The 26480-nt window shown below is 35.2% G+C and overlaps 1 protein-coding gene across 1 annotated transcript in view; it reads left to right on the top strand.

The window, feature by feature from the left end:
• EYS (eyes shut homolog) overlaps positions 1–26480 on the top strand; it is an 872934-nt gene that overhangs the window by 610918 nt on the left and 235536 nt on the right. Inside the window, exon 37 of the mRNA XM_062573097.1 lies at positions 11204–11316. Coding sequence (XP_062429081.1) covers positions 11204–11316 — 113 coding nt within the window. The remainder of the gene's footprint in view (positions 1–11203; positions 11317–26480) is intronic.

Below are 26480 nucleotides of genomic sequence, written 5' to 3' on the forward strand. Positions count from 1 at the left end.
CTAAAGCATTTGGTCTCCATTTACGTGTGTTTAGTTAGCCCCCATGGTTGTGTGATTTCTAGTAGAGCTTATTTATCTAATAACATTAGAGATTGCTCTTCACATTCATATTCAGTCCTGGGATCTTCAGTTCTCATAGATCTTCTATGCTCATGTTTCCATCTTTTGGGTAACAATAAATTGACTTTGCTTATCTTGGCAGCTGTGACATTTCTCTCTGTACTTTGTTTCATTTCTTTTCCAAAGAATGCACCAGAAGCATTTTTTATACTACAGTAAATGGAGGCCATTTCTGATCCCTGGCAAATAAACCCTTCAATATAGTTTGCTTAATAGCTTCGCTCTAAACTGAGTATCTGATTGTACCTATTGGCCATGCAGAGAAGCCTGAAAAATAGCCAAGTAACACATGCGCCAAGCCAGCAGGAAGGGCACTCTAGGAGCCAGCTGAACCGTTGTAATAAAACGAAAGAGTCAGTGTTAAGAGAGGAACATGGTGATGATGTTCTTTGTGATTCTGGGTGTGCTTCATAAAAACAAGAAAGGAACGAAGGAGCTGGCAGCTGTTACACGTGAAACTAGTGCAAACACCACTCTGATTTTGTGCTTTTTCATCTAAATGAGATGAGAGTTTGAAATGAAAGAAGTGGGAATATTTAATAAAATGGAAATTCTGGGAACACTAGCATAGATTTATTAATTTGCTATTTTATTAATCATTAATATTATGCTTTTTGAAGGCAAAAAGTATTCTAGATAAATAACTGCTCAGTGTCTATCAGTCTCTTCTGTGGCTTAAATCTCCCTAATCAGATATATCTCCTTAATCAGATATATCTCCTTAATCAGATGTATAGAATTAAAAAGATTGCTGGTTAACAGATTGAATGAGTGTATGAGTGTAAACCTCTGTGTATCTGTGTGTGTGTGCACACATTGTATATATATTTATATGTGAAAGTGTATTTCACATATAAATATATATATTGCTTTTGGCTTCTGAAATTTGAATAGATTGCCATTCGACATTATATCATTCCATAAGCAGTGTGTGAGAAGTCTTGTACTGACACAGAAAAAATCCCTTAGTGAAGAAAACCCGAGTTCATTGGCCTTCCTGTGATCTATAGAGATTTCACAGGAAATACCATAGCAGATGTGATCTGTTGTTGTTCTGTACTCTAGCATTCTGCACTGGTTGCTATTGGAGACAGGATACTACTTCAGTGCATGATAAAAATGGACCTTTACTTTCATCTAATATTTCTGTTTCTAGGAATAATGTGGAGAAAAAAAGCCTTTATTAATTTTGCTGGTACTTCATTGTGATAGTAGAAGCCTCAATGGTGGCAGAATGTAGAGGAGGAAGGGGGGGTTCACAGCCTTCTGAGTGCCAGGTTGCTGTGCCCTTATTAATGATGGCTGTAATTTCTGTGAAGACTAAATAGAAAACTAACCATTGTAAGCTTGGTAAGAAGTTTGTGGCATGAATATCTTCTCTTTTAGATATTATTATAAAGCCTATTAATAACCTTGGAAATTTTGTGGCAGTTGGAAATTTGTTTCAAACAGAAGGCATGTGCTGGAGAAAGAATACAAATCTTTAGAAACTCAAGGAAGGAAAAACAATCCTCCCTGCTATATTTACATCAAAAAACAGTTTAAGTTGAGAAAAAAAAATAGGAAGTAAATTTTCATACTGAGAAAAACAGCAGGTCAGCACTGAGGATCAGGCCAGTGCTAGGGATGAGCAGGAGAAGGGTAACTCTCAGTTCCAGGGTCTGGGGCACAGGAGCAAGTAAGGAGGAAGCTTAGAATCTGCCATGTATGTTTAATTATTTTAGTACTTGTTTTCATTTTTTTTTTCATACTCCATTTGTTAGAATAAGATCTGATTTCTCCTATATCATCTAGTGTTTAAAGTGTTCAACTGAAAAGTTTGTAAATGCTTTTGACAAATACTTTCAGTGCCTGAAATCCAAACATGAGACCATCAAGAGAAGGTGTATATTTTGACAAGTGTATGTATATGAGTCAGCTTGGAGGAAGATAGCACCAAACCAAAAGGAAATGTCCCATGGACCAGGATCTCTCTAGCAATGAGTAGGCAGGACAGAGACAGCTCTGGGGAAGCACGTGTTGTCACACATCTCTTGGAGCCGTGATTCTCAAACTGCGAAAATTTAAGCTAAAGCAAATACTTAGTCCATCTGCTTACCCCCCTCCTTTGCTGAAGCTTATTGCTGCCTCGGAAGAGACGGCAAAACAAACCACAGCCCCACTCCTCAGCTGCGCCATCAATTCAAGCTATGTCAATGCAATGAATTATAAATTATAAATATACTTCCTATTTTTTTGTTTGCCACAGGGGCAGTAACAGCCAAAAACAGCGCAGATCACAGTGGTCAGTAACCCCTCAATTGTCTTATCAAGAACAGATAAAGGTTTTGAATTTTTACTCATTGGTAGAGTCCTATGTTGGATTCAATGAAGAATGTTTGGGGAAGAAAGGCATTTACGGAGAGGCGTGGTGTCCCAGCTGATACCACCCCTACACCTTGTGTGTACTGTTATTTAGTTACCTTGAAACCACTCCTATCTTAAAAGAGGCCAGTCTGCAAAAATGAAATTATATACTTACAACATAAAAAAAAAAAAAAAAAAAAAAAAAAAAAAAAAAAAACAGCTGCAGGTGTTTATAAAAGATGTACATGCAGGTTATAAGAAAGCACACACTTAATCCCAAACATTTATGAAGAAATTTGTTTCTGTCTCTCCCTTCTTCAGTTGAGATTCTTAGTCTTTCTTAGAACCTTTTCTGAATACCATATACTTAAAGTTACATTCACTACAGGGAAACCTGTTTTGTTGCAACCTTTTAGCTTTTATAGCTATTTTTCCTTCTGAAGACACGTTGCAGGTAAATATAACCATTCTCGCAGAAATATATGTATTTCCTCCTTACACAGAGTTTAATCTGACCGTCATAATATTGTTTAATTCCTTTGATATGCAGATGCCTGTGTTTTAGATGTCTGTATTATCTCTTCAGGTTCAGACAAGAGATGAACAACTCCTTATTCCAATGCCTCCATCTTTTGTAACACAGCATCTATGATTGTTTCATACCGAATCTTATTATAACTATCCATCTGCACATAAGCATACATACTTGATACAAATATTTCTTGAGTTAAATGTTTGTAGGTCTGAGCCATTGGTTGTTGATTGGACAAGTACCAGAGCTACAGAGGTTAACTGGCTTGAACAGAAAAGTGGTTCAAGGTGGTGGACTCCAAGCATCTTTCCTTTAACAAGCTGTAATACTCTATTATATAAGCACAGCACAGTGTTTGGTATATTTAACTTCAGCACCACCCTGAAATAGAGAAGTGCTCAATTTCACAGGGAGACGAACTGATTTCCCTAGCTAGTTAATAGAGTCTGTACTAGATAAGAGAAATAAGCCTGTTTTTCAAAACTCTCACTATTCGCTGTAATGATCTCAGGCCAATAGACTTTCCAGCTTGTTGATGGACATGATATTATACCTTATGAAGAACTAAAACAGATCAGTTTGAGTAGTTGAACTTACTAAGAATTCCAATAGCAAGCACAATAAGTAGATCATGCTTTTATGCTTATAAACAGAAATACTGAAAATTAGTTTACAAAAAAAGCCAGATATTACTAGCCGTAAAACTCGGAGAAGTCCTTCCTTCCTTCAGAATTTTTGTATCACTTCTGAAATGCCACATTGCATTTGCTTAGCTGCAAGGCAAGAACAAGGTTCAAAACTAATGACCTTGATCAAGGATGAATTTTCATAAAAATAATAAAAGAGCCTCTCAGTGCCCTTGATTCATTCTGACTTACTCCTTTTTAAGCTCCTAATTAATCCTTTGCAACTTAATGAACCATGTTCAACCAGAACAATATGGCAGCACCATGGAATATTGACTGAATTGACTGAAGGTGAAAGACTTAATCCCAAATTTTACACTGCTAGTCAATTTAGATTAGAAAATAATGCAAGAGGAATGAGACTGCTGCGTGGTGAGTGAGGTCCATCAGATTTTGGGGCTGGGCTGCAAATCAGTCTGGTTCCCACTGAAAAGCAGAGCAATCCGGGGAATAGTTTTATCCATATTAGTCTGGTTACAGAGCCAATGTAAGAGTACGTTCTCACTTCCTTGAGCCACAGTGTAGGAGACCGAAAAGCTCATAAGTTTTTGATTTCCCCTAGGAGGACAACAACTAGGGTAGGAAGTTTTGCAACCCCTGATTTGAGTTGCTAGAATAAATAAGAAATGAGGAGTAGAATGGGTAACCTGTACTACCCTGGGTAGTTTTCTTTTTTCTTTTTGTCTTTATTTTACGTTTTAGAGTTCTTGTTTAAAATAAGTCTCATGATATGCCTTCCATATCCATGGCAGATATGATAAAGACAGATTTAGGGTCATATCAATCAAATTATTAAAAATTTCAGTAGAAGCAGTGATATGAAGGAATAATTTTGATTTAATGTTTAATTTATTTTAGGTATCTGAATTAAAATGACTTTTGGACATTTGGCTCAGAATCACATTCTCAGGGTTATATCATATGTCATACTACAATATTATATAAGATTAACTGCTGATATCATAATATATAAGTAAAACTTTTATGTTATCCTTAGGTTTACCTACAGTGTTTCATCTTACGTCAAGTATTGTTTAGCACATAGGAGAGATTTTAGTTCCTCTATGTTTCAACCTCTTTATATACAGTAAAGTAAGTAATTTTGCTAGTATACCTTCCCTTTTTGTCCTGTTCTAGCACTTACCTAGGACAGCCATCAGAAACTGAAACATCAGCTTTTTCTTTCATTACTTTTGTTTTTAGAGCCAATAGCACCTTTTCATCAGTAAATTAAGAGCATTTATTTTATATGTCATTAAACTAATAAAATCTGTTTTATGCTGTATTATCTAACAGTAAACATGTGTGTGGATTAAAATTGGAACTGACTTAGAAAAGCATAAAAATGTAAATACTAGAAAGTGAAGTAATGAATAACATAGGCTTGTTTAAAAAGCCCCTATGTCTGCTTTAGCAAGACTTCTCAAAGGAAGGCCCACTTGTCTCTGGCTAGGGGGTCATGCAAATTAAGCAGAGTGACATTGCCCATTTAACCTAAACTGCCAGAATTAGAGAAGTTTGCTACTTCTGCCTGTGGTTTATTTCTTGATGTTAAAAAAATAATAATTCAGAAGAATTTTCAGAAGTGTTTCATTCAGAAGTGTTTGCATTTTTGGTCAAAATGCTGTCTAAGTGACTTGTGTTGATTTTTAAGAAATCCTGGGAAACTTGGTAGTTTGAAGAGACTAGAAAAAAATAGATCCTACAGGTAGCATGTGGTTTGAAAGCAGAAAAATTTCAGTGCATATTAAATGGCCTGCATAGACAGAATATGTTCCTGTTGCATTAAGCAGCATCCATTTGCCCACGTGATTAGAAGCTAAGTGGGTAGCCTGTATACTTATATTTTGTATTGTGTTTAAAACAGTATCTAACTCATGAGCACAGGTCATTGAATGACATTTCCTAAAGTACGAAGTCTTCTCTTGTGGGAGGAAGAAGGCTCCACAAGGAATTAGACTTTTTTGAAAGATTATTTCTGTTTCTTTAGCAGTTCTTTTAGTGCTCTGCAGGTGACACTAAAGTTCAGCTGCAGTAGGTTTAGAGCAGATTAAAATTCAGCTGCAGTAGGTTTAGAGCAGATTAAAATTCAGAAGAGTAGTCAAATTTGTTGTTGTTTGGCAAATCTGAAATACTGAGTTGAGAACAGCACTTAATTTGAAAGTTCATTAAGACCACTTCATAAAATTCTAATCACTAACAAGAATCAGAACTAGGGCAGAGAAACTGCTATCTTAAGGTTGATTTTTATCTTGGAATTATACATTTGTTTTCAAACTGTTTGTCATATTGTTAGTAAATATAAATAAAAATATTAGAGTATTCAAAATATGTAACTAGGCATTTTGCTTATGTTTAACATATTACATTCTGACAAATCTCCAATCATTTGCCAAGTGTTCTGCAAATCAGACTCCAAAATTAGACATATTTCCAGTAATCTTGAAGATATGATTATCTATGAACAGTGCATCTTGGTACATTGTAATATCTGTAGTGAGAATTTTTTAAATATGTAAAATTTAACTTGGAAGGAGACAAATGAGGAGCGGTTATATTATGTTTTAGTTTGAATACATTACATTTTTATTGTAGAAAGCTCTGATCATAGACCAAAATCTCATTATATTATTTATGAGTCTGTAGTGAAAAGACAGATGCAAACTGATTTCAGTAGGGACTATATTCTAGGTTAATACTGCCTAATAGCAAGTCTAATTTGGGCTAGTCAGTAAGGGATGTTAATAATCCTTTGGCGTATATGTATGAACTTTCCTTACCAGGTAAGTATCTGTACTCATTTTTGTCAAGTATAAAGGGCATTTAAAGAGCATGGTTACTATATGTCAAATATATCTGTTTAGTGTCTGAATAGTGAATTGTATTAAATTAAATTTCTGGTGTTGCTATGACCTGGCATTTTCAGGCCATTTAAGTATTATGGTTGTCAGCATATTAATATATTTTTTTGTAAATGGGAGGGAACTCAAATGCATATGCAACCTACGCTTTAATAATCTAATCTGCTAAGACAAACTAGTATCTATTTTCAAACATAGTAGAATAAAAGATGTTTACTTTCTTATTTGTATCAACAGCCCTTATTCCTAAATACAATTACATAGCTATTTATTTAGCTTAGCACTCCAAAGGCAGTTGCATGATTGTTTGACCAAAATGTGATGTAGTTCTGATTATAGCAAAAAGAAGAGGCTTTGAAGTATTCTAATATTACTTTAGCAGAAAGTAAAATTTAAAATACACAGATAACTGTGTAAGAGAAATTACTGGGAGCCCAGTCGGTAAGTTTGCTTTAGAGGGAAGGAAATCAAAGGAAATCAAAAGAAATCAAATTAACGTATTCACTGATAATAGGACTTAGGAGAATACACAGATAAATGTTTATTTCTGTTCATTTCTGTTCAGTGTGCAATGTGGATCACAGGTTGCCATGGTGAATTTTTCCCATATTAACTTAATAGTCTTGAATGAACTTAACTGGAACAGTTAAAAGCAGCTGTTGTAAATGCTGATACTATATTGTATTCGATCTTTGTTTTTATTGATTCCTTTTGCTTTTTGTTTATTTCTTTTTACAATTCCGAGAACGATGGCTTTCCTTGAAAGCTTTTACAAGGATGAGACTGGAACAATCATAACTAAGAATTATTAAAATATTGCAAAAGATTAAGGGAGAGAAAAAGAAGGCTAAAATGATGGTATACGTGTGCAATATTACGACCTCACCCAATATTTAATTTTTCTGAGGCAATTTTAGGGTTCTATATTATTCGCATCTCAGAAGTAACATTAAGCACATAACTGTTTCTACCTTTTTTATATAGAACTTATAACAGATTCTGAGTCCTGCTAATTTGGATATTATTTACTAATTATGAAAGGCAGGCAAAGGGAAAAAACAAGCTCCTCTTATAAAAAGTGTGAAATTTAATAGAGTGATATGCAGTTAAAGATAACCGGGTGATGATAATGGTAGCAAAAGCAAATTGCCTAGTATCCCGCCTGGCAGTCCGTCGCACTGATTTCCTTGCCAAAGTAACTGGCAATGGAAGGAGACAGATAGACAGGGAGATAAAAAGAGACTCCAGTGCCTATGATGCACACCAGTTGTCTCTGCCAGTCATCATGGTATATCAAATATCCTTTTAATGTCCTAAGTGTAACTTTGAGGTGAGCTGATTCCCATCAGCTAATTTTAGAGGTCTAACTCATAGCCCTGAATGAGGGTCTTGTCTCTTTCTAGGGCCGTAGAAGCTGCAATGGAGCGTTATAAAGCACGGTGGTGACACACAGAGCTCATTTTTCCAATTCCTAATGTTAGCTATGTCTGAAGATCACCTTAAACAATTTCATGGCTTTGCAGAGAATTGTTGCATTGTAGTTGTGCAACTGTTTTAAAGTCTTAACTTTCCTTGAGATTTTGCTGCAAAAGAAATAAACAGTGAACTTGTAGTGAACTTCTCTGAATCATTACTGTGTGCTGGGAGACCAACTCGTTTTGCTGCTGTTGCACTGCCTGGTGCTGTGTGCTACGTTTCATAGTGGTTGAGCAGCGCAGGGGGGGACAATTTGCTCAGCTGTGTCACACCTGTGTATGTGGGGCAGGAGAGGTCTCCTCTCCTGAGAGGGCTGAGAGAGGCCTTTGGAAATAGCCTTAAAGCCCAGAGGTGACCTTCAGCCATGTTGTAGAGGAGGTGGTAAAAGGAAATTTTTCTTTGAACCCAGAGGTGGCTCTGTGCATCCTGAACTGCAATATTGCTAGATATACTGAACTAAAAAGACTAGAGGAGAGGACCTTCTCTGCAATGACAGAGGAGGGAGGTAGGAGATTTATCTATATCTACCTCACCCATCATGTCAGAAATCTATTTAAACGATTGCCACGTTCCAGTTTACTATTCAGTATACTAGTAAAGCCTAGTCTTAGAATCTTTCAGTCTTAAAATCTCTTTTTGCTTTAAAGAAAAGGGTAGGTGGCTTTACTTCAAGATTCTGGACAGAGCAAGATCCTATCACAGTATGAAATGTGTTTTTACTGACTGGTAGGGAAGAAGGCAAATATACAGGTGTGAGGCCATCATTCTGTTTGTGGCACTTAATAAGAGAGAAGATAAGGAAAATTCTTTTGGAAAATTCTCTTCACATAAATGATGCCCAATTCTATAAAGTTGGACACAGACATAGAATTTTAGAAGATAAAAATCTGTATTGGATCAGCAACTTTAAGGTCAGGGTCTTCATTATCCAAAAGTACCATCTTTCTGTTTAATGGTTCTTCATAAATTAACCTTCCATTAATTTGACTGTTTTTTGACCCATGTACACTTTCAGCATCCACAATGCTCTGTGGCAGAGTTCCACAGTTTAATTTCAAATTGTATGAAAAGTACCCCTGCCTGCTTGCTTTCATCCTGCCACTGATTTATGTCATTTCATGCCCTTTTGATCCTGTACTGCAAGAAACTGTGGCAACTCTTTCTTTATTCACTGTTTACATACTACTCTCTTCTACTAACCCCTCTTTGTGGTGATTTTTTTCCAGAGTAAAGATTGCTAGTTTTTATAGTCCTTTACTGAAACCATCCCAAACTCATCATCTTCCTTACATACCTTAGAGTTTTTGTATATTGAGAAATTGTACTATATGTCTCAGCTAAATCTTCCCAGCTAGATTTTGTTTTTAATACCCTGAATAACTTACCAACAAACTCTGAGCCACTTGTGAATATGCTGAAGGACACAGACTCTGATACAGATTGCTCAGGGACTTTCTAAGAGCTTTCCCTACTGAGAAAGCTTACTATTTATTCCCATTTTTTGCTGCTTCTGTTTTAACTAGCTCTTCATTTATTGAAATCCTTCCTTCTTATCCCATGGCAACTGGGTTACTTTAGAATACTTTAGCATGGAAACTTGCTGAAAGCATTGTGGAAATCAAAGACTGTAAATGCCAAGGTTTCCTTTTTCACACGCTCGGTGTTGCTTCTGTGAATAATGACAGTTGAAAAGCAGTCTCAACTCTTCCCCAGTACATGATATTCATCTACAAAAGTATTGATTGTTCTTTAATGTAGTTTTTACATATAAAACAAAACCAAAACCACCCACAACCATCCTTTCCAGTGGTTTGGATATAGTTTGAAGTGAGGACTGCATAAATAGTTAAGTAATTTCCTTCATACTTTTGGATAAGAACTATTTGGCCTTCAGATTTTGCTACTGTTCATCTTATACATTATTCTAAAACCTGTTCTCGTGACACTTCAGTTTTAGACAGATCTCTGATGTATCCCTACTAAAAGGGGGATTGTGACACCTTGGGGCATGGGAACCTTCAGAGCTCCTCAGTGTTAAATTTTGATTTGGAGAGTTCATTTACATTTCCTGCTAGAGTCTTATCTTTTTAGAAATCTTTTTGATCATTTGTTAGCTTAACAGTCTTTCTGGCAGGCTTCCTGCTCCTGTTGTGTTTAAAAGAGAATTTAATACTGGTCATTATGCTTTTAGCAAATTGTTCCTTGAAATCTTTTTTTGTTTTTCTTTATCTGATCTGTTTTATTGAGTTTTTACCTGCCAACATTTATATTATTTTCATATATTATTTTCTGTTTTCCTTCATTTGGACATAACATCAACTTTTAAAGAATGTCCTGTTAGCCATTGTAAGCTTTTTAACCTTGTTATTTAAACATCACAGTACTGTTTGGGCTCCAAAGTCTTTTTTATTCTGATAGTTTACTTACATTTTCTGTGAACCTCTAATACCTTGTTTTAACTATTCATCTGCCAGTGTTTTACCCTTTTGGATATTCTTTGAGTTTTGTTTTTAAAAAGCCTCTTCATTTTTATGTAGCGTTCCTGTATGAAATGAGGATTGTTGTGGTGCTCTGCAGTGTCAAGGATCAATCTAGGATTTGCTTCTTCTCTTATGGGTTCATGACCAGCAGGCATTTAGGTGCCTTACTGACCTGTTACAGGAATAACTGAAGTCTTCCACTGTTACTGTGTGTTTCTGCCTGAATAGTCTCACAAGTCCCCAGTAGAATGTGTCAATGGTTTTTATCATCACGGTTGGCAGAACAGTCCTAGCAGTATTTTTTTACTGTTTCGGCATGAAATTTAAGTCCACAGACATTAAATTTCCCAAACTCTTTCTTTTGCCATTCTCTATGTCCTATGCTCATCTGTAACAAATAAATCCCTGATTAAAGTTAGACAAATCTACTTTATTTTTGCTGGGTGTCATTGTACCAGTGGGCCTGTCTGTATATAAAGAAAGAATGAGTCTATTTTAAAAAGTTAGCGTTTCTATTCTTTTCCATAATTTCTTTTTACATTCATAGTTATTTTATAGAATTCCACTATGGAAAAAAATGGAAACCAAGAGGGATCTTCAGAATTAGGTCTGAAATGCATTATGAATCTTTGTCAGAAATCTTTTTAAAACCAAACTACTCAGATAACTGTAAGAATTGTGTGCATTTTTCCTCTTTTGTAGATGCCTGGACCTATGCACAATTTCACTGGCTGTGTAGAAGTCATAGAAATCAATAATGTGGGACCTTTCAACTTCTCTAATGCTGTGGGCAGAAATAATATCGACAATTGCAGGTAAACTACTCTCTGTGCCTTTTCAAATCAGAAGAAAAGGTGTTGGTTTTTCTTTCTTCCTAAAATAGGGTGACTATTCTAGATAATTTCAACAGTGTTTATAGAAAAACTGATTATGTAGGTAGATATTTTACTTTCTTTTATACTTTTCAAGCCTTTTCTTTATGGAAGGTGCTTTTTTGAAGCATAGTTCAATTAAGCTTGACAGCTTATTTAGACTGTTTTTTCACTCACTGCCTGGTGAAACATGATGTACTAAAAAAGACAATCTTAAAATATAAAAGTGGGCAGGGTGAGGTGCTGCTTGTGTTTCTATGAACGCTTTTGAGATTTTCATTAATCTTGTAACAAATGCTAGAGACTTGCTGCTGCGCATAGTACATATAAGCTTGTGAAAACTACTGGAAAACACTGTTCCTGAATATAAACCAGTTGATTCCACTTTTGTATATTCACATTGCTATTGGTCACGTATTGATTGAAATAAAAAGCTATATATTGACAGTGGTGTAGACTGGGATCCTATTCTGGCACATAACATAAAGTGGAAAAGAAAGTGTTTTATTTATGGATCATGGAGTCTTTCAGAAGAGAATGTGATTTTAGTTATATGTTCTCTAGCCTTGGAGAATTTTTTATAAGTCTTTTTATACATGACCCTAATTTTTTCCGCTAAAACTTACAGAATATCTTAATTATTTTTTTTTATTTTCAGCTAAACTGTATTTTAGAAATCTAATAGTAATTAATTATGGCATTAAGTGAATATTGATAAGAACTGGACTCTGCTCAGTTGTGCCACTGACCCCTTCATGAACTTGTACATAACACACACAAATTTATGAAAGGAGTGTAAACATCAAACTTAGCAGCCAATGAACCAACTGCCTCAAGTCCTAGGCGTCTAAGCTTTTGCCCATAAAACTTACTCTGAACATAAATTTCTGCTTGCATACCTGGATAGAACTGTCGTCATCTTTAGAGGACCATCTCAGTGTCTTCTCCTTGCCCAGACGTGACCAAGAAATTAATCTTTGTACCGTTTGATTTATCTTAGACATTTTTTTTTGGTAGCTGTCCTCCATGTTTAACAAACACTTGTGGGTGTAAATCCTACACAAAATATAGAAATCTGGCTTTTTTTGTGATAAACCTCAGCTAAGAAAGAAGAGATGGAGCTACTCTTGCCTGTCACAGAGTTTTTTTCTAACCATTAAGCAGTGATCTTCTCAAAAATTAGGGTGCATGCTCTGTGGAACTCTGCCTCTGTGCAGAATAGAAATTAATGGAAATGAGAGCAAGTGAGCAGGCTGTTCTGTCCTGTAATGAAGGAATTAATTTAGGCAAAAAGATCTTTACTTCAAGGACTACTTACACATTAGAAGTTAATTAATCACTGGAAGAAATCACAAACCATCTCAGATGTCTCCTTGAGTTATTAGATAGGAAGTCATTCTCCATCTTGCATAGACCTTTGGTCTCCCAAATCCTAGGCAAGATAAAGCTGATTTTTTTAAAACTACTGGGTAAAAGAAGGCTTGCTTTACAACCAGGACGCTTATCTTCTTCCATGCTTTTTTTCATTCTGCAATGCATTTTTTTCTCTGAGGTAGGTGGCTGTGTCCTTGGGATTTATCACACCACTCTCTCATCAGTGTTTCCTGTTGGCTAATTTATATTATGAGAATATGAGAATCGTAAGACCAATGAGTTCTGCTTCATCCAATTTGTATGTGCTATTATAGATAGGAAGGAGAAAGCTTTGAGGTAAAACTGACTTAGTTCCTTTTAAAGCTTATTTTTTCTTTAGAATGCTACATTATTTATTATAATCTATAGAATTATATGCCAAGATTAATTGCATTTTGTATCGATTTTGATATTTCCCTTAAATTTTAATTAATTAGCAATTTAATCAATTAGAAATATGGTTGATGCTGTATCACATTGACAATAAAGATTGCTCAACATTGAGTCAGAATTCAGTGATTACACTCTAGAGGCTGTTTCTTGCAAATATTTATCATGTATATGTAACTACTTAGGTAAGTAAAATGACATCACAGTTTGTATAGATGAATCCTGAGAAGAGTCTGATGAATAAAAGGATGTTGGGAAGGATATTAGACCTCCTCAATCCCACCGATCCTGAGTAACGTGTTCCTTTTCCCTCTCTGCTTGTTCCAGAATGCTATAGACATGCCCAATGGTGTCCAGTCTTGTGCAGTCCACACAGAGCTGGTTCCATCCTGATCTGAATCCCAGCTCTTCCAATCTGTGAACACCCAGAAGCAGCATTAAAGTAGTCCAAATTTCCCTGGGTGGCATAGTTGTCCCTTAGGAGCAGACTTCAAGGGACTCTGGCAGGCATTCTCCTGACTCTTCCCCTGCTTTGTGGTATATAAGAATCTCATCTCTGCCCACATGTGACAGCTTGCATCATCCTTTGCTCTTTGCTTTTGGTACTTAGGCAACTATATCCAGACCTTCATCCATCTGTACATGTAAATTCTGCTTCCCAGAAAGCATACAGGAAGCCTAACTGCCATTGTTTTTTCTTGTGAGACAGACTCCTTAGGGAGGAATGTTTGTCTTGATTAGGAAGGAGAAAGCACTTGAAGAAAGTTGCTTAAATGGGGCAGTATGGGATTATATATGTTGCAAAAAGGTAAAGTTGGTGAATGCTGGAAGATCTGGTGTATGTATGCAAGGGTTTGTAGAATTCGTATAGTACGGCTGATGCAATACAGCTACACTTCAAGCTGTCTGGTACTTCCAGAGTAGTCTACAATGTTGATATAGATAAAGAAATCCAAACAGTTTCTCCCAGTGAAGTTCTTTTTTATGGCCATAAGAACATCAGTGCATTTATCTCCCAGTGGCACTGTGTATTTCTTTTCTCTCCATTGTAATCTTCCTATCATCACCTGTTTCTAGATTTTTACTTTTTTCAAATGCCTCCACTGTTGCATATTTAGCCTTATTCAAGTGTCTGACTAATACCATTCATTTAACTTACTTTTATTTCTTGGCAGCCCCAGCAGCATTGATTACCTTATTATTGTGGTGTAGAAGGTCAGCCAAAGGGAGACATGCAAAAACTTCTTAAAGTGTATGGGTTTGTGAGTAAATTTTAACCTTATGAATTTTTAATAGGTTTGAAATTTACTCAAATATGTTCTGCCATTTTTTAACTAGATCTATTTGAATTTTAAAATACCAAAAGGATGAGCTAATATGTGAATAGAATATAGAGAACTTTCACAAACAATTTTCAGATACAGTTCATTAACCTGTTCAAAACTATTGGCATCACTATTTCAGGATAATTCAGTACCTTTCAAAAGACATTATATACTGTGTTGCTTATATCTGAGATTAATGCAGTACAGGTTGCTATTTAAATTTTTCTGAAAAGTAAGAAATTAATAAATAAAACCATAATATTAATTACACTGGCATATGTATCTCACTATCTGCTGCCTAAAATTCCTTAAATACATAGAGCAAGAATGCTGTTTGCTCCTCTAGCATTCAGATTTGTAATGCAAATATCATACGCTGCAAAGGAGGGTGCATTATTTTAGCTCAGCAGAACTAAATAGGAGATGGGGACAATGTGTTGATTGCCTTTCATTTAATTTAGGAACAAGATCTTAAGTTCGAGAATGAAGTCGTTACTGAGCAATAGGATAAGATCAGAGACCTTAAAATTTGCTATTAACTTTCATCATCCTAAAAGTTTCAATGCTTTTGGGCATGCTCTTTTCAAGAGTGAGGCTTTAACTTTTTTGTTGGTCTAGAAGATCACAGCCCAGATCCTTCAGCTAAGCGTAGGCGTCAATACAGCACAGGGACAGCTGTCATTCCCAGAAATGGATATCAGTGAAAAAGCTGGAGATGGTGTGGAACAATTTTATATATATTGTAGATGAATAAGGAGAACGTGTACCCAGCGACAGACAGATCTGGGTTCCTTCTCAGTCTGAGGATATTTGGACCTTTTCTGACAACTTTGAAAGGAATGCAGAGCCTTTGAGATAGAGTGAGAAACCAGAACTGGTGCTTGGACATATCGAATGGGAGACAGCAGGCTTGAGCTCTGGTTCCTGAATTACTTAATTAATTACGTAATGAAAAGTGTTACCTGGCCCTCTGGAAGAGTTCTGGAAATGAGCTTTGATTTTTCCAATAGAGAAGGCAATGGAATAAGAGAAGGGCAGAAAGCTGGAGCTGAGATACTATGGAGCAGAGCTAGGGCACCTCCTGTTCTCACAGGCAGCAAAATGCGGAGTAGTTTCACTACACTGTGGAAAGGAATGAGCTTTCCAAACAGTTTGGTCTCGCAGATCCTTTGTTTTCAGTAAAGTTTCTGGACTAGCATTGAATAGCTACCAGAGATCCAGTTAAGGAGTATTAACGAAGATGGTGATTGGCAGGCCTAGGTTTAGGGACTATTCTGAGGTGGCCTTTCAATAGAGGCATACCTTTGATTCTTGATTGAAACAAGATGGATACTCTGGTCCTTTTACTCTTACAGAGTCCTAAAGTAGTCTGCAGACTGCTTGTTTCCATTACTGTGCTATAGTGTAAAGTGTTCTTCCACCTTTCTGTGGCAGAGGAAGAAGAAAGGAAATGTGGGAGCTTATTTTTGACACAGCCTTTTAGGCCTGCAGTTCACGGATGTGTTACAGTATGTGGTACCATGAGGAGAACAGAACAGCGAGGAGAAATATATATATGTGTGTGTGTGTGTACATATGTATGTACATGTATGTATATTTATGTATATATATACACACACACACTCTACTGAGGGTTCATCAGAGGTTCCTGCCATGAGAGGTACCCAAGGTGGAATGTAGGAAATGGCAGAATAACTGCTCTCTGGTATGGGCTGAAGAATTAACTGAAGCCCGACTTTCAGTGCAGGTTTGCAGTAACAAAAGTCCTCTGAGCTGTGCTGCTTTTGCTTTTAGGAAAGGTTGTAATAGAATCGTATCAATTGTAAAGGTCATCCTCCAAAAGGGAGTTTTCGAGATTTACTCTAGAACATATCTAAATTTTATCAAGCTTTATTTTAAAATGTTGTTTAAACTGTTCCTCTCTCAAAGCTCTACATTTTGAAAGCGATTATATGATGACCAGCAGTATTAAAATAAACAATAGGAAATAACAGATCTCTGATAAGTTCTGTTAAGAAATGAAATCTTTGATTTTCTTTCTTCTGAAGCAAGTAAGATACTTGGGATGTGCTAATACAATATAAAGGTTCTGTGTTTCAGAAAATGCTACTGTAATAGATTTCCTGGAGAAATGATTATTACTTTCAGGTAGAGCTTCAATGATAGATATAAATGAAGCTCTGAGCCTCAGTATTAAAAGCTCGTGTTTACTGCACCTCACTTCTGGTTTAGTGTCTGGAAGCTAGGACAACTTTATATTCCTGTAAGAGTTTACTGCATGTAGCAAATTCAAAGGTCCAAACACACATATATATGTTAAATATATATATGTGTGTATATATGTATATATATAAAAAATCTGAAAGATTAATAATAGTTTTTGATGATGTCTGTCTTGACCTTACTTATCTTTCTGTAACTTTACGCATGTATGTTATACCAATAGAGGACTGTTTCTTAATTCTACCAACAGATTTCCGTGGCAGCCACTGTCTCTTTAGTGTGTCTATAATGACCAAGTATGTACAATGAGATCTTGATTTCTCTTAGAATTGCTAAGTACCTGCATGGCGGTTAATAAGATAACAATTAAAGAATACCATACATATAGGCATATATATATGTATGTATGTATATATATATGTAAGTGTGTGTGTGTGTGTGTGTCTCACCAAGCCATGATCTGTTTTTGTTTTAAAAATTGCCGCAGTGTCCAGCTGTTTGTTGTTTTCCTAAAAGGAGGCTTTCTGGTGGGTGCAAATATACAAGGCAAATTTTGCACTGACAGCCAACAGTTAATAGGCTGAATTCTTCATTAGCACTTATAAGACAGGTTTTTGATTGATTTTTTTTTTAAGATTTTATTTGCTGTTAATTTATCTTAAGCTGTTTTTTCCAGTCTGAAATTGAACAAAATCTCTGATTGCTATTTGCATTCTGGAAGGAGGCTCTTGAACATTCATTACCCAAGTTCCATTCCATCAAGAGGACTAATGGTTTTCCTAATGCACAGCAATTTTCCTGGGAGCAATGCAATATATTTTGGAGATCTCTACATGTTTTCAGAAAGCCCTCAGTTATCCACTTTCCAAGATCTAACTCATCTACTTTATCTGTGAGTACTGCCCTACCCATTCTGTAGTTTTCTGTGGTATTTTTCAAAACATCCCAACAGATCCTTAACAGCTCTGTAAAATTCAATTTCCCATACAATTTTTCATCATGTCACTTCCTCTATGTTACTTCCAGCTTTTTAAGAATATTATAAAACTTCACAACTCAAGGCATCTGGCACCAGGCTTCTGACGTTTTTGAGTTCTTTCTTCCATACTTTGGAAAGGGGAAAGCTGGTTCTGCAAAAAGTTGTTTTTCCCCCATTTGTGAAAGGGAAACCATTACCATTTCACATCTGGAAATGGCAGAGTGCTCTAGCGGTGTATACTGTGCTTAAGAATTCATAGTAAGAGTTCACACAAGACTCAGGTGAGGTTAAAGGGCCTGTTCACATGAATCCATCTGAGCTGAAGAAGTTCAATTCAAAAAAATGTACAAGCTGATACAGAGCTGAAGTGGAAATCACAGAGTTAGTTCCAAGTCTTCTGTCCATATACATCTTAGATTATGAGTAAGTGCATAGTGCTACGAGAAACGCTGAGCTTCTGGTATATGTGAAAGAGACATTATTTGGACTTTAAATTATATTCTTATGTCTCAGCACAGATATTTATGCTTGTGTTTTTTCATTAGTATTTTAGGGTTATGTGCTTGATTCTGAAATAGCAATATATATATATATGTGTATATATATTGCTCTTGCACAGTAGAAGAAAATGATTTCAGTGAGTAATACCGGTGTCACTTAGTGTTGTCCATTCGCCAGATTTTCTGTTTTCTGCGATTAATATACAGATTAGACTGGAATGTTTCTTAAGTACCTTGTTGATGATAAAGCTTCAGAAATACCATTCATTTGCATTCTTCATATATAGGATGCTTGATGATATGTTAATAGCAATTCTGTATAATTTTAATATAGAGCATGATAACAAGTATTTGTTGTTCTTTATGCATTTTTGTTACTTTTTTCTCTCTCATCTCTTGCTTTTGCTGGCTGATAACATTTTCTGTGCATTCCTAATTGCCTCTTCCTTCTTTTCCAGTGCCTGATTTGCTCTTATATACTTTCATCTTCTCTGCTTGATTTGTCCTTTTTTGATTTCCCTCATCTTTTACTCCACTTGTTTTCAACATGTGTTTTTCCTTTGTGGCTTTTGTTCTCCAGTGCAATCTCTTTTCTGCTGTGTGTATATATTTATTCTGTTTTTTTTTTTTTTTTCTTTTACCATTTTTCCTTCTTTGGCATACCTGTTTAGATGATGACTTTTCAGTAATACAGACTTAAAAAAAGAAAAAAAGGAAAAAGTGATAGGGCTAATCTTTCCTATTGTTATAAATCCTCAAAATCACAGTAAATTGTTGTGTAAGCCTTTTGCTCAGTCTTCTGAAGTGTTCTGAAGGAATTGTTTGTGACAGATTTTAGGCAAATCCCTGTGCTAAATATACACAGGTGAGATAATGTGTGTTTGCAAATATTACATTTCTCTCCCTATTTCTGAAAAGAGGTTGCCTCTCATCAGCATGCGAGAAAAACAAAATTGACTTTCTTTTTCATATTCTTTGTTTTTGCAGGTATTTTCTGAACTTTCGTATTGTTCTGAATTTCAATAACTAGAAAAAAATACAAAGGCAATAGTCATTCGTGTTAAATAAAGTAACCCACTACTTTATGGATGTGTGTTGCTGGTAAATAAACTATTTCCATAAAACTGCCTTTTTCCTATACAGACGATTAACAAAAAAAAAAAAAAAAAAAAAAAAAAAAAAAAAAACAAGGCAAGTGTGTCAAGTGATTAAATTGTGACTAGTCATGCAAGAGCTCAATTGCCAAATCCTAAACTCTTTCCTTAGCTTTTTCTGTCTCCATTCATATACTTTAATTAGACAGCTTCTTTCCCCTTGGAAAAGGAATTTGTTAAACCTTAAAACCATAAAGTCCCCACAGAATAAGTGTTCACTCCTCTCTCCAGAACAACACAGAGGATTTTTTTTGTTCCATCAAAATTTAGACTACCTTATTCTAAGAAACTCACATTTTGATAGGTGTACTCTGGTATGGTGATTATAAGAAGGCATGCTGTGGAAATGGGGCAACTTTCTAATTCTGCAAGATTAATAATAATTTTGATTATTTTTATCTTGATCTTATATCTCTATAGCTTAGGCATGTACATTATACCAATAGAGAATTATTTCTTAGTTCTGTCAATAAATTTCTGTGGCAGCCTCTGTCTCTTAAAGTATCTGTAATGATGTCATTACAGATATATGTATATGTATACAATATATGTATATTATGAGATCTTGATTTCTCTTAGAATTGCTAAGTGCCTGCATGGTGGTTAATAAGACAAGACATAAAGGATATCATGCATTTTTTTGTACCCTGTTTGTATCAGGGAGGCTTTTGCAAGTATAGATGCCAATGGCAAATATCTGAGATACTGTATCAAAGTAACTAAATAATTATTCAATTATGTATTTTGGAAAATAGTCTGACATAGTTGCACAAAAATGAAGTTTTGTTATGAATAATATAGTGCAAAAGAATTTGTTTAATGAGACTGACTTTCTGTTTTCACATGTGCTTTAACATTTTATCATCTATTTGCTTCATGTGCTACACAAAAATTTCCAGTGTTGGAAAAATAATATTTTACACTCTTGTTGCACATTTGCATCTATTTTGGTACAGTTATAAAATATTGAGTACCTCCAACTACTGGCGATTTTTTACTGTATCTGATCACTAGATTTATTAATGGCACTTGTATAGCTTCTTTCACCTTGTATATTTAACCATTGTATATAAACTGACTCCTTTATATATATATTTTATATATATATAAAATAAAGTGCTAAGCCTTAATCAAAACATCTGTAGTTTAGAACTGAGAAAAGCTTATCCAGCTTATTGCATACTACAAGAAGGAGAAATGAGTGTACCGATGATATCTGTCCCGATGAAGAAATCAGTCTGCCCTGGCCTCCTTACATTGAGTGGTGGATTCAAAGCCTTACGAACAGCCATGATTAGTGCATAAAGTCACTGTATCCGTCCAGGGAACATTCTTATGTTGTGGAGATGACAAAGAGAGCTTGTCGGGTGGCTTTTCAGCTGCTCTCCATAGGAGATCAGGGGACATGACCCAGGTCAATGGACAGCAGTGTGCTGGGTGGCATTGCAATCCAGAGGGCAGTGGGGAGTCTTCTGCACTTGGAGCTTGTTCAGTGTCAGGTGGAGTCAGAATTACGAGGCTGCAAAGATCACTTAAAAACATTTTTGCAGTCTTTCAGCCTTTCTCACCAGTGAACTCTGTGGTAATCTGTCAGGAGGAGAGGTACAGAATTTGAGCTGTATATTTTCAGCTGCAGCTAATGAGGAGGATCTTTTTCTTCTTTACCCCAAGGATTATAGTTTCAGGAACAGTACATACTACCAGAATATTTTGGGTTGCTCTAGGTGCATGACAATATTCGTATAAGCAAATTACCTTCTGGCAAATTGCCGTATACTTATACTTCCTTAGAAGCTCCATCATCTGAACAGAAACTATGCTTCAACATGTTTAGCTTTTAAAATACAAAACGACCCCAAAATTGTATCAGTACAATATTTTGGGGGGAATTTTTATGAAAGATTCATTTTCTGATGAATGAAAGCAACTTTTTAATTTCATATTTCAGTATAGTTCCCCCTTTAAAACAATATTGTAAACATGAGAACACAAAGTTTTCGCTAAACTGAAAAAAGCCTTGAGATGAGATCATCCAACTGGAGCAGCTTCACAAAACAAATACTATATTTAAAACCATTTTTCTAACATTTTAATTACATATATTTTTTATTATTTTAATATTTATATATTAAAAATATATAAATATTTATAATATTAATAAATATTATTTATATTTGCATTATAACCATTGCAATCCTCTCTGGAAACATTACCTTAATGCTTAAGAAAAATTATCTTAATGACACAAGACATCAAGTGGTATGGTTCAGTAGTTTCTTGAAATAATCACTTTGGCTTCCAGCCCAACAAGTATGTGAAGAAGAAAACTCTATCACAATAGAAAAAATATCTCTTATTTTGTTCTGTTCATTTAAAACTTCAAGGTGAGGCCAGGGTTGGTTTGTCAGGATTCTGCTGTAAAGAGATTTCTATATAAATCTGGGTCTTAAATTTATTATGATCAGTGATTCAAAAAGCAAACTATATAACAGGAAAATTGTCTGAAAGCATTTGACTAGTAAAAGAAATTATCTTCCATGGTTTTCTTATCGAACTAGTCTCATGCTGAGCTAAGGTGTTTGATGTCATTCCAATTGCAGAAATATAGAAATAGAAGTAAAAAAATGTTTTTATGTACTCACAAGTAATTAAACTTCACTGCAGATTTCCATGATTTTCAATTTATGTGCTGAGAGTGCCTCGTAATGGAGACATAGTTACTCTCATTATTATACCAAATAGTATTGTGAAAAGAGAGGCATATCAGACTGAATAAGTAAGAATAAGAGTCATACTGAAAGGAAGAATTTGCCTACTGAAAGTCTGAATCAGTATAAGATTTTCTTATAGCTTTTTGTTATCTTTGAGATTCACTTTTGAAATTCGTAGAAAAGTAATAAGGAATCATAAGAGCTGTCTTCAAATGATAAAACCCAGAATGTCAAGAGAAAAGTTCAGAAGTTCTGTTTCATTCTGTCTAGCAATTATATGGTGAGCTTCATTGCGTGTCCTTCACTGTGTCAGTGAATAGACTGGAGGAATTTGTGACTTATAATGAATTTCTTTATATATTACATTATAATGTAAAAATATCCTTAACAAAGCCAAAAGCAAAACAATCAAAAACATTACAAAACCTTGCCTATTTTTATGATAGTCAATTGAAAATAATATTATGATAATATAAATAATAACAAATTTATTATAAATAATAATATCAGTTAAAAAGATGTTTTGAGCTCCTCTTTGGAAGAGCACTTTTAATAACCTGTTCATTTAAGATCTTGAAGTGGATTCAAACCTCCAAATTTCAAATCTAGAATTTTCAAAAAAATAATTCCTCATATTACTGATATCCAAAAGTTGTCTGTTGTAGTGATATGTATCATGGCTATTTAAATCGAATCACAGAATGCGTGAGATTGGAAGGGACCAGGAAGTCCAACCTCCCTGCTCAGCAGGGTCACCTACAGCATGGTAGACAGGGTTGCATCCAGGGCCTTGAAGATCTCCAGAGAAGGAGACTCCGCAACCTCTCTGGGCAACCTGGTCCAGTGCTCCGTCACTCTCACAGGGAAGAAATTCCCCCTCACGGTCAGGAGGAACTTCCTGTGCTTCAATTTCTGCCCATTGCCTCTTGTCCTGTTACACGGGACAGCTGAAAAGAGTTTGTCCCCGTCTCCTTGACACCTTCCCTTCAGGTACTTGTACACACTGATAAGATCCCCCCTCAGTCTTCTCTTCCCCAGGCTGAAGAGGCCCAGCTCTCACAGCCGTTCCTCATAGGGCAGGTGCTCCAGCCCTCTGACCGTCTTCATAGACCTACACTGGACTCTGTCCAGTAACTCCATGTCTCTCTTGTAGTGGGGAGCCCAGAACTGGACACAGGACTCGAGATGAGGCCTCGCCAGGGCTGAGTAGAGGGGCAGGATCACCTCCCTCGACCTGCTGGCAACACTCTTCCCAATGCACCCTAGGAGACCATTGGCCTTCTTGGCCACAAGAGCACATTGCTGCCTCATGGTCAACTTGTTGTCTAAGTTTCCAGAAGTTTGATATATTAATGTAGAATTTGCTTACTAAGGAAAATTTAGAATAAGACAGTGTGGGCTTAGTTATTATAAAAACTAACAAATAGGAAAGCCTGATATAAGGAAATTTTAGTCCACTTTTTTGAAAATAAGAGGTTTATACAAAATTTCCTATTATAAGTGCTTGTTTAAAATGACCAAACCCCAGAATGAAGAAGAGCATCCTGAAGAGTTCTCTTTGCTTAATTTAGACATGCAATTCAATATAAGCTTCTGGAGCGAAACAGTTAATGAAATTCCTGGCTGTCTAAGCAAGCAAGCAAGAGAATAATTTTTTTTCTATATACACTACTGACTGTGATATTGGTTACACTGTATTTCATTCTGTACTGGTGCCTTTAGAATAGTACATAAAGAAAAAAGAGAAGATAGGTTTAAAATTGAAATAGATGTGAAATATAACCTCAAAGAAATTGATGACAGTCTGAAAAAAAAATAAAATAAAAAAGAAAAAGACACACAGAAAGTTACTTTTGGAAATTAGTCTCCCCCCCCCCCCTTTTTTTTTTTTTTTTTTTTTTTTTTTAATATGGCTGAGTTGCTGATGGTATCTATGAGGAGAAACACTGGATCCAGAGGAGCTTACTTTAGCTGAATAGAGACCAGCATGTTAGAACCACTGGCTGAAAGCTGAAACCAGAAAATCTGATTTGGTAGTAAAAAAACAGCTATTATAGTAATGATGATTATAATTGGTACAAACTACCAATTTAAGTGACGAATTCTTCATGTCTTGCTGTCTTAAAATTAGACTACTTGTCCTTCTAGAAAAGATTCTTTAGCCAACTCTAACTTATGAGGCTCAGGATAGTTGTAACTGCATGAAATATCAAGATCTGAGATAAACTGAAGAACAACTTAAACTGATGTAAGATGCAAACACACACACAAAGAAAAGAATTACTTGAACAAAGGAATTAAAAGAATAAAGAATAGTACTGAATGTAAAATAGATGATGCAGGCATGGTTATATGCCTACCATATGCAATCAAGTGATAAATTGTCATTGTATATTCTTATTATCAGGAGATCTCTACAACTTAGACACCAATTTTCTTAGGTTCTAAAACTATAAATATCAAATAACATGATAGAATATATAATTATTTCTTATTGTAATATGTCCATATTTAAATGAGTCTATGAAACAGATAATGTCTGTATTGGCTGATTAATATACAAATATGTTATATTCAATGGCCAATAAGTGGGCTTCTCTGGGTAGAGACTAAACAAAACTGTGTTTCTTACAGAGCATAGGGATTGTTTGTTTAAGGGTGTAATCTTAAGTAATGCAATACCAGAAGGATATCCTTCAAGGGACATTGGTTACAAAAGTTAGAAAACAGTCTGCTCCCTACAACTACATGATTGTTGCAGAAAAACAAATACATTTTCCAGTAACAGAAACATTAATTCCTCTCCAAAATGCATATAAATATTTTACAATTACTTAATTTATCAAAACTTAAATTGATTATAAATAGTTTATGATTTTGTTTGTGTATCTGTAACCTGGAGAACTGTTTAATCAAATCCTGTCTGAATCTTGCTCTGCAGTGCTCTAGATACACAGTGTACCAGTGCCCCCTGCAGTCTTGAAACACTAGTTTAATGTTAAAAAAACATGCTATTGATGTTTAAGTAACTTTTAACTTTTCAAAAAAATAGATCACCAGCTAAATCCTGCTGTATCCTTTTTATAGGCATATAGGTAATTTGCAGAGAGTATCCTGTCTTTAGGAATTGAAGAACGAATCCTTTCCCTACCCCCCACCCCCTCCCCAGAACTGGGGAACTGGGATATAAATAGCAGAAACTAAAAGCTAAGCAATTCAGAACATATAAATAAATAAATAGATACATAAACTTTACAATTAATATTAACAAAAAAATGATTCTTAAAAGATTCTTCCACAATATACAGAATGCTCAGAGTATACAGAAACCAATATTTAGTCTGTGCAAAACTGCAGTAGGTATTCATGTATATTTTAGACTGTTCACACAAAAACACGTGTAACCTAAAGATAAGTTTGGGTCTCCTGTACCTCCTACTCATGTCTTTCTCAAGTCTTTGATAAACTTCTAGGGATAGTATTAGTTATGGGTTTGAAGATTTTTTAAGCTCTGAAGTTTACTTAAAGTAATTGTTTGTCATAGCAACAATAAAAATCTTAACTAATTTATGTGTGGGAAAACAAAATTGTTACAGCTAGTGAATTCCAGAGCTGTTCTAATTGCAAGCAGTGTCAAAAAAAAGGACATGCACATTAATGTTTTGAACTTAAAAATTAAACACAAATTAAAGACCTTCCTTCTATGCTGTACAAGAACTTATTAAGACATATCTGCTCCTGACCAGCTCTCTGAAGCCATATTTACCATTTTTTCCTCTTTACACCCCTTTCTTAGTTAATAGGAAGATGCTATACTACTAATACACATACAAGATCCTCCTTGACTTAAAAGTATGTGTCACCATTTCTTAACCTTCAGAAAATGTTCCTTATTTAAATAACAGGATATAATGTGTAATTTTTTACAGCTGTAAGAAGTAAGACTGAAGGCCAAGTGACATTATCCAACTGAAAATGCAGTAATTTCTTAAAATTAACTGCCTAATATACTTCACTGATGTTATGAAATTGAGTAACTATTCTATGAAAATGAAGGGAAGTGATTAGACCTCTTCAGTTTCTGGGCACTACAAACAGAAGCGTGACATCATTAACTGGCTTCCAGCATTTACTGGTTATTAAACACATTCATAAACAGGAAGATACAGAATATTCTTGATTGAATTAAGGAATTTGCCGGAATTTGGAACTCTTGAGTGGAAAGCTGCTTCTGCTTGCAAGTAGGATTAATTTTATTTATAGTAAAAGTTTTATCTCGATTTTCCCTTTCGAATGAATTTCTAATATGAACAGAGTAAGGTAATTTGGGCATATAGGCATTCAAGTAAGCCTTTATTAGTTCCTCAATTCATCAAATTTGACTTTTTTAATGATTTTTGAAATAATGTATA

This window comes from Rhea pennata, chromosome 3 (genome assembly GCF_028389875.1).
Source record: "Rhea pennata isolate bPtePen1 chromosome 3, bPtePen1.pri, whole genome shotgun sequence".
Classification (NCBI taxonomy): domain Eukaryota; kingdom Metazoa; phylum Chordata; class Aves; order Rheiformes; family Rheidae; genus Rhea; species Rhea pennata.